This window comes from Sinocyclocheilus anshuiensis, unplaced genomic scaffold (assembly GCF_001515605.1).
Source record: "Sinocyclocheilus anshuiensis isolate Anshui unplaced genomic scaffold, SAMN03320099.WGS_v1.1 scaffold894, whole genome shotgun sequence".
NCBI lineage: Eukaryota > Metazoa > Chordata > Actinopteri > Cypriniformes > Cyprinidae > Sinocyclocheilus > Sinocyclocheilus anshuiensis.
Window position 1 is genome coordinate 120,581 of NW_015536505.1, and position 9,905 is coordinate 130,485.

A 9,905-nucleotide genomic window follows, 5' to 3' on the forward strand; every position below is an offset into this window, starting at 1 on the left:
AGGTAAATGTACATATGACAATTATAAGTGACAACTATAGACACTGATCTCTTAAGGAACAGATTTTTGCAGAAAGATTATTTTGCAGATTAACTGCTGATATTTTCACTCTCCACATCAGCAATGTTTAAATTCCCTCCCCATGTTATTCTTGAGAAAATGTGTCAAGTCAACAGACTCTCTTCCTTCTCAAAGGGCTCCAAACATTAAACAATAAGCACAGCAGACTAAAATAGCCACAAAGCAAGATTTTTTCCCGTTTTTCTGTCAAACATTTGTTTGATCAAACCGTTAAAACAAAGTACACTCAGATGTCGAGTGAGAAATGGGGTTGACTGCTCAAGTTTCCATGAATTATAAGCTGCAAAGAAGTTATACATTTGGTATGCAATGATACAGTGAGACGATTACAAGCCCAGCCCACAAAGACTGAAGTGCCTCATGGTGAAACGCACTGGACAAATGGTGCTTCGTCATCTAGTGGCAAATGGGACAACACCAAAAATATTATCTGCTGAACCTTATAAAATATGTAACTTTTTTTTCTTTTTACCAGTAGCTACATGGTATTTGTCAAAAGTTTAGAATAATTGTGATTTTTTTTATATTGTTGAAAGAAGTCTCTAATAATCGAAGACTGCATTTATTTAAAGGGGTCATATGATGCGATTTCAATTTTTCCTTTCTCTTTGGAGTGTTACAAGCTCTTGGTGCATAAAGAAGATCTGTAAAGTTGCAAAGACTAAAGTCTCAAATCCAAAGAGATATTCTTTTGTTTGGCCTTCCAAAAGAGGACAATATCACTTCATCATGGCTGGAGCTGATCCGTGCTGGTCGCAGAGGAAATACTTCAACTTCGCGCTGTGGATCGCCGGATCGGCTTTCACCATGGACGAAGACTGAAAGGAAACTGTCATTTTAAATTGTAATAATATTTCACAATATTACCGCATTTACTGTGTTTTTAATCAAATAAATGCAGCCTTGGTGAGCGTAAGAGACAAAAATCTAATTTATTCCAAACCTCTGACCAGAAGTGCATACAGTGTCACCCCCCCACCGCCCCAACCCTAAAAAAAGAGTCAATATTACATAAGACACAACACCAATCCACTGAACACAAGCTCACACTGACCGTGAGGACAGGCAGTTTTTGCTGCTCTTGCTGCAGCCAGTAAAGGTAACCGGTCCGTCGTCATAGAAACTGCCAAGGGCCAGCTTCTGCCTAATGGACTCCCTCTCATTCCTCTGGGCCTGACGAAAACACAGTCGCCTTCAATAAATGAAGAGAACGCTCACAGACACAGTCTCACAACAGGAATATTTGATGTGGCATTTTAAAATAGATGGCATCCACTTTCATACAGCTACCTACAGCGGCTATATGCTCATGACAGTTTAAATAACTAATAAATAACTAATAAATAATAAATATAGTTTAAATGTGATTTCAAGGGCATGAAGGTATTGGTGTGGAAAAAAGAGAGAAGCTGATGCTGGGAGTGTGGATGGGAATGTATGATATAAATTCTAATTTTGTGCTTGAGTCTAAATCACTGCTGCCTCAATGAACGGCAAATTACAGAGATGAAGAGAAAAAAAGGAGAGAAACCAGAAGCAGTACACATGGGAAGAGCACAGGCGCTCGACAAACATACCCACACAAACACATACCCAGCTATCAAAAAATATGTCCTAAGAGCGTTTTTCTAACATTCCCATTAAGTTATGAAAATAATATTTCTAAATGTTCTGAGCGTTCAAAACATCTTTTTTTTTTAATACATTTTTTTTTCTTGGTTATGTGAATGTGCAAACACTCCTGTTATCATTTTGCAAACATTATGGGAATGTTACTTTTGATATGTTCCCTGAACATTTTGAAACCAGTAGTAATATTTAAAAAAAATGTTACAAGAACATTCAACTAAAACACCTCTGAAAAACAGTTCCATAAACGATGCATAATGTTTTTGTGTTCATGTTTTAAAAACATTATTAAAACCAGATAACTTTGAACAAATGTTCTCTGTTAGATGGGTAAATACATAACTGTGCAACCATTCCTGATGTGATGACGCTATATTGGCAAGAATAAAATGTTCTCTCAGATCTTCATACTACACTCAATTTATTGCCATGGCAACACAAAAAAAAAACATTTAAAAAAACGCCTTGCACTCAACTCCAGTATAGCCTAATCAAAAGGCCTACTATGGTGAAAGTCAATAACTTTCCCTTCCTATATCAATAGGCACACTTATTTTTCTCTACCCTCCTGCCCACATTCCATTTTCAGGCTGATTGCAGGCCAGTTCCACTGATATTAACATTTCGATAAAAGGATACACAGGGTAGAGGAGAGGCTGATTCATGATGCACTCAAAAACTACAGAGGCAAATGAGAAACAATAATAACTCAGCTTGTGATGCAATATTAACAATCTGTAAACCAGGTTTCCTGTACATTCTGAAGAATGGTAACAGCTAGATTTGATTGCTTTCATTAGTGGATGAGATGTTGCCACAGACTAGTAGTTAATGCCAAGCAAATGCAGCCATCCACGCAAATGAAAAATATGACCTTGTGTGAGATGGGTAAAATTAGTTCTAATTCAAGCAGCACATTTTCTTCAAAACTAAATCTACAAGCTTTTTAAGATCCTTCACTCGGAAGGAAATTCTTTTCTTAGCATCAAAAAAAGAAGCAAATATAGATATGCACACATACAGACACACTCATATAAGGCACACAGATGCCACAATGCTTAAGACTATACAAGATATATTGACCTGTCTTACCTGGTAAACACATTTTTCCTGGTGCACCATCTTTCAGCGCATTGTATAGTTCAGCAGCCAAGCCCTACCTTCTACTGCAGTGTCTGAGCTACACCCTTGAGACCAGCATCACACGCACAAAAGGAAGGGGGAGGAGGAGCACAAGCATCTCGCAAAGAAACACAGCCACTAAAAATTAAATAAGGCAGTAAACTAGATCTGTGTTATGGCATCAATTTCACACTAGATGTTCGAAACTCACATAATACCACTCCCCCACAGTGATTTGTTCTCCACTATCAGGCACCTTACATTTCACCAGATACATAAATGGCCTAAATCAAATACTTTGGATTTAGGAAAAAAAAAAAAAAAAAAAAAGAAGACAAAGGATGTTTGATGACATTTGATTTATTGAATGTTTGAGAGAACAAGGACAAAATGAATGAGCAGGAACTCCATAACCTATATTAGCATTCAATCAGGAGGCAATCTTTTGCCACATGCAGCACATTACCAACCTAATTCAAAATAGCCGTCCTCAGACCTCATTCAAATTTCATGGGAAGGATTTGGGATCAAATTCTCAAAAATCCACAAATTGAAGTTTAAAAGGGTGTTTTTCATAATGAATATAGCTGGGTGGTTTATAGTATTTGGGTGGCTCTTTGTGAGGCTGTTTGGCAGAAGGTTTGCATTCAGCAGCTGCAGTTGTAGTACAGGGTTGAGGAGTGGTGGTTATAGGTGATGCGGTAATGGTTTTGGGAGGCTGCACTGGGTATTGTGGATAAAACTGCTGTAAATAAAGAGGATAATTGGGGTAATGGCTATACTGAGGGAATAGACTTCCAGGGTTGGGGGTTGCGGTTTCTGAGGTTTCTGGGCGAACCTGGTGGGGGAGGTGTGGGGATGGCTGATGCTGGTTTCTCTGTGGGCTTTGGTCTGACTAGATAATGGTCATCAGGGTAGTAATACAGCCGAAAATATCTGGCGGTCCTTCGGAGGTTGAGGCTTCTTAGGTGGTGCTTGGGCAACTGATGTGGTGGTGGGAACTGATTTCTCATTGGGCTTTGGTTTGCCATGATGAGGGTAGTGATCTGGCCAAATCATATGGGGGTACTTTGGAAATTGAGGCTTCTGGTTTGGTGCTTGGGCATCTGATGGAGGTTTCTCTGCTGGCTTAGATGTGGGATGATATGGCCAAATCATATGGCGGTATATTGGAGACTGAGGTTTCTGGGTTGGCGCTTGGGCATCTATAGTAGTTTCCTCTGCTAGCTCAGCTGTGGGATAACACAGATATGCATAAATACCTATGTTCCTGTGGCTCAGTGGTAGAGCATCGTATTAGGAGTGTAAAAGATTGTGGGTTCAATTCCCAGGGAACACACATACTGGTAAAAAAAATGTATAACTTGAATGCACTGTAAGTCACTTTGGATGATAGTGTCTGCTAAATGCATAAATTATTAAATTAAATACCTGTCTGTCTCATTAACATTTAGAGATCATGAAATAACATTTTTCATATCTTCCCTCACTTAGGCTTCTGGGCTGGCATTTGGTCATCTGATGGAGGTTTCTCTGCTGGCTTAGCTGTGGGATGATATGGCCAAATCATATGGGGGTACTTTGGAAATTGAGGCTTCTGGGTTGGCGCATGGGTATCTGTAGTAGGATCCTCTGCTGACTCAGCTGCGGGATAACCCTTGCAGGATAATGGTAACGAGGGTAGTAGTAAGGCCAAAACCCTTGCGGAAACACTTGAGGGTACCCATAAGGTGGAGGTTTGAGTGTTGCAGATGGTTCTGGCATAGTTATTTGTTGAGTAAATTTATCAGGATAAAGGGGAGGCAGCATAATCTGCTGATATGAAGGAGGATGAGGTCCTATCAAGGTTTCATTTGCAGTTGTAGAGGTCATAGGACAAGAAATGACTCGTTCTCTGCCAGAATATTTCTGTGAGTTTGCCTGTCTGTGCTCTCACTCCCTCCTTTTTCTACCATTCCTTTCTCTCCCCTTGTGCTTTTCCCTCCTCCCTTCTGTGTTCTCTCTCTACTCTCTGTAGTCTTACCTCTCAATGTATACACGCATGCCCACATAGGTATATTTCTTCTTGGGTTCAAATGGTGAAATGATGGTGGGGGCCTCCTCATACCCAGGTTATTGAGTTCGGTCTGTCCTTTGCTCAGAGTTGAGGTATCCTTCTGCTAGATGTACTCCTAATATGGTCAGAACTTCCAGCCCATATTCCCATTTTATATAACGCACAGATGTAATGCATATCCATATGTTTGCCAATTGTATTCCTTATACATTCCTATATGATGTAGTGTACAATTCTTATTGGATAAACCACTACACCACCCCTTACAATGTATCTATATAATCTACTGATGTAATAATAAACTTTGAAGAAGTTTGTGGACAGAGACTCCATGCTCACAACTCTTTCCATGGGCCCATGAATTCATGAGTGGTGGGAACTAAGAATACTTTGGGGGTGACGAGAAATAACTTGATTAGATTAATTTATTTTAACAGTAACAGATTTAATGCCAGGTCAGCAGCCTAGGCTATTCTCACGGGAAGAGCGAGGTTATACAGAAGTTAATTTTAAAAAACGACATTGTTTAAAACAATAGATTAAATTATAAAACTTTTTCTGGTTAGATCTTATTAAATAGGTAGTTAAATAGAGCCTATTAAGTAAAACAATTGCCTTCTTGCATTAAAAGCTAACTAAATATTGTTAGGAAAATGGAAATGATATATGAAGCTAAGGCATGGCACACTGGGTGTCATGATTTTATGTGTCATCCTGATAATATTAATCGTAGTAAAACATTTCATACTTTCATAAGTTAATACTTGCATATTGGATGCCTATATCCAGAAAAACAGCCTTAGTATACATTTTCACTGATCAGGAAGAGTGGGCATTTATGTGAAAATCTGATGAATAGCATAAGTATATAATGCTTGATCGGCTATGCTGTATTATTATATCAATGAATGATAAAAAGGGGGGAATTGTGGAAGGTGGGATTATTAATATGTTATGTTTTTTTAATATGATATGCTTATTGAACAGTGTGTTATTTTTGCATTTTCTGTATTGCTTAGAGTCACATGCTTCTTTGCTGATTTAACAGAACAACGAACAGCTATTAAACTTTAAGATGTGTGTGAGAGTAAAAGAGCACACACAATCATTATTGTAATATGGAATTGTAATGGAATGGTAAAAGGGTGTTGGTATGTGACAGGAGGGCCTCCACCCAAGGATAGAATATGATAAGCAAGTCTAAGAATGTGGTTGAAAATACCATCATTGGCCTAGAGAGATAACATTCTGCAAGTTGAGACTATATGAGAGGAAGAATGCCCTTCCTCCACTGTCACACTCTGCAGCCACTCCAACATTGTAAAATCCAATAGTTTTCCTTAGATTTAATTAGTTATCTTTACTTTTTAGAAGTAAAAATAACAAATCAATGTATAATTTACAGTCAAAAACTGTAAACTGATATTCCCAGAATTCCCTGCATGACACTCCACATTTGAAAGTATTTTGTTTAAATAATCATGTTTTTTTAATAGTTTTTGTTATTAGTTATGTATATTTGGGCTTTATGTTACATCTTCTGTTGTTTAATGAAAGTTTAATGCATTATTTAAAGGGGTCATATCATGCGATTTCAAGTTTTCCTTTCTCTTTGGAGTGTTACAAGCTGATTGTGCATAGATAAGATCCCTGAAGTTGCAAAGACTAAAGTCTCAAAACCAAAGAGATATTCTTTATCAAAGAATAAAGATAAAGGACCACTGTCCCTGCCACTGCTGCTGTCATTCACAAAGCACATCTGTAGATTCACCCCATTCTGAAGCCAATAGTGACAGTGCAGTGAGAAAAGATGAAGGATTGATTATTTATTTATTTGTTTAATTTAAGATTTTATTTAATTTTAGATCTTTTTTATTAACAGTTTGTTGTTGACCTTTTTATTTCAGTGCTGTTAATTGTATATTCAAGATCTGTAGTCTGAAATAAGAAAATACATTCATGCAAATACATATACATGCAATATGGGAGAGATAAATATAAATTTTAAAGATTTCATTTACCTAACTCATGTGCCATTGGTTGTTGACCTTTTATTTCGATGCTTTTCATTGTATATTCAAGATTTTGTATAGTCTAACTTTGTTGTTGCATAAATAAAAAGAAATGTAGATAAAGAAAGGTTTGGCAGAAAAAAATGCAATGTGAGAGACATAAATATTAATTTGGAAAATTTCATTTACATGACTGATGCGCAACAATGCAGCTTACTGCTATTTTACACGATCACACTGTCATTTTTAATATTGTGTAATTTGCTAAATGGATATTGTATTTTGCAGTGGGGTGGAATACACAACAAGACCCTTAAATTATACTCTTTAGAATGCATTTTGATTAGTAATCTATCAGTGTTATTTGAGAAAAAGAATCAACTTCTTTTTTTGTAGTAATCTGTTTTAAAGTATAACTCTAAAATAAGAACTTCAGGTAGAATTTACTGAAAAGAGAAAGAAAGAGTGAAAGTTCTATTTTTAGTGTCTGTGAACCGCAGTGATACACACTTCCCACAGAAAGCTGCGCATTAAACATTTTTTCTTCAGTTGCAATAGAATTTTGTGGTTATTGATATTCAAAGAACACATTGGCTATAGGCTTCAATTGAAGTCTAGAAATGAAGTCTTCACTGGCAGAGTTTACTCCTGTAGATTGGTATGAGACTGGTTCTGTGATATCTCTTGTTTATATTCTGTGAAATATACGCTGTGGAGTGGAGTGCGGGGAAATACTGTATGCTCTTAGATTTTAATGCTCGTTGGACTTTCCTTTGCTTAGCTTTCTAGGAACCTTGTTGAAACGCAGATGCAATACAAGAAAAGACACAGAAAACAGCAACTCTCACACTAACAAGCATGGCCAGTCCATGGATTTGTGATGCAATAAAATGTCATAATATGAATTAAGTGATCAATGGTAAGAGGTTTCTGTCTTTATTAGGAGAAAACACTAAAAATAATTGTACTCTACATTCAGTAACTATGCACATACATGTTTAGTACAGATTAAATAAAGAAACAAAATTAGCACTATACCAGGCATATTTATTTGTCATGTATTTGCTTTTCATTCCCTGAGTCAGCATTTCAGACTCTCTGTTTAAACGTCATATTCTCCAATTTACGGTGTTCTTTACATTTAGATCAAGAAAATGTGTCGTCAACAGACCCTCTGTCTTCCTTCTCAAAGGGCTCCAAACATTAAACAATAAGCACAGCAGACTAAAACAGCCACAAAGTAAGATTTTTTTCTTCTTTTTTTTCTGTCAAACATTTGTTTGATCAAACAGTGGAAACAAAGTACACTCAGATGTTGAGTGAGAAATGGTGTTGACTGCTCAAGTTTCCATGAATTATAAGCTAAGCACAAAATATACATTTGATATGCAGTGAGATGATTACAAGCCCAGCCCACAAAGATTGAAGTGCCTCATGGTGAAACGCACTTGACAAATGGTGCTTCGTCATCTAGTGGCAAATGGGCCAACACCAAAAATATTATCTGCTGAACCTTAAAACATTTTTTACTTTTTTTTTTTTAGTAATTTTTTTTTGATAACTACATTATCAAAAGTTTGGAATAAATGTGATTTTTAATGTTGCTGAAAGAAGTCTTTAATGTTCAAAGACCGCATTTATTTCATAAAAAAAAAAAACATAAAAACAGTAATATTATGAAATATTATTACAATTTAACAGGAAGTTTTAGCAGCAGCCAGTAAAGGTCACCAGCTAATGGACTCCCTCTCATTCCTCTGGGCCTGACGAAAACATAGTCGACTTCAATAAATGAAGAGAACGCTCACAAACACAGTCTCACAGCATGTATAGGCCACAGAATACCTCGCAACCAGGAATATTTGATGTGTCATTTTAAAATAGATGTCATCCACTTTCATACAGCAACCTACAGCGGCTACTGAATGCTCATGACAGTTTAAATAACATGCTGGATTTCAAGGGCATGAAGGTATTGGTGTGGAAAAAAGAGAGAAGCTGATGCTGGGAGTGTGGATGGGAATGTATAATATAAATTCTAATTTTGTGCTCATGTCAAAATCACTGCTGCCTCAATGAATGGCAAATTACAGATTAAGTAAATAGTTTAAAAAATAATATTTCTAAATGTTCTCTGAGTGTTCAAAACAGTTTTTTTAAATGTTTTTTTTTCTTGGTTATGTGAATGTGCTAACACTCCTGTTATCATTTTGCAAACATTATGGGAATGTTTCTTTTGATATGTTCCCTGAACATTTTGAAACAAGTTGTAATATTTTATTAAAAATGTTACAAGAACATCCAACAAAAACATCTCTGAAAAATGTTTTAAAAACATTATTAAAACCAGGTAACTTTGAACAAACGTTATATTAATTTTACAGGCAGGACATTTGTAAATTTGAGAGATCCTTGCCGGAATGGTAGTCAAAGTTCTGAGAACTTTCTCTGTTAGATGGGTAAATACATAACTGTGCAACCACTCCTGATGTGATGACGCTATATTGGCAAGAATAAAATGTTCTCTCAGATCTTCATACTACGTTCAATTTATTGCCATGGCAACACAGTTGCCTTCTGGTGCTCAGAATGACTAACATTTAAAAAAAAAAAAAAATGCCTTGCATTCAATTCCAGTACAATCATAAGGCCTACTATGGTGAAAGTAGATTTTCCCTTCCTATATCAATAGGCATACTTATTTTTCTCTATCCTTCTGCCCACATTCCATCTTCAGGCTGATTGCAGGCCAGTTCCACTGATATTAACATTTTGATAAAAGGATACACAGGGTAGAGGTGACGCTGATTCATGATGCACTCAAACTACAGCGGCAAATGAGAAACAATAATAACTCCGCTTGTGATGCAATATTAATAATCTGTAAACCAGGTTTACAATACATTCTTAAAAACGTTAACAGCTAGATTTGATTGTTTTCATTAGTAGATGAGATGTTCCCACTAGACTAGCAGTTAATGCTACGCAAAAAACAGCCATCCAGA

At 36.5% G+C, this 9,905-nt stretch overlaps 2 protein-coding genes across 3 annotated transcripts in view; both read right to left on the reverse strand.

Moving 5' to 3' along the window:
• The window catches only part of LOC107691014 (schwannomin-interacting protein 1-like), a 7,813-nt gene extending 4,935 nt beyond the window's left edge, over positions 1-2,878 (reverse strand). For both annotated transcript variants that reach the window (XM_016489475.1, XM_016489466.1), the window contains exons 1-2: positions 2,803-2,878; positions 1,136-1,254 (exon numbers count right to left, since the gene is read on the reverse strand). In XM_016489475.1, the coding sequence (XP_016344961.1) occupies positions 1,136-1,254; positions 2,803-2,832 (149 nt within the window). In that variant the 5' untranslated portion in view covers positions 2,833-2,878. The remainder of the gene's footprint in view (positions 1-1,135; positions 1,255-2,802) is intronic.
• A 489-nt stretch (positions 2,879-3,367) lies between these two features.
• Positions 3,368-4,704, reverse strand: LOC107691250 (extensin-like). Its single transcript, XM_016489760.1, has 3 exons — positions 4,410-4,704; positions 3,757-4,064; positions 3,368-3,670 (listed from the first exon to the last, which is right to left on the reverse strand). The coding sequence occupies exons 1-3, from the start codon at positions 4,702-4,704 to the stop codon at positions 3,368-3,370; spliced, it is 906 nt and encodes a 301-aa protein (XP_016345246.1).
• Positions 4,705-9,905: the final 5,201 nt, after the last annotated feature.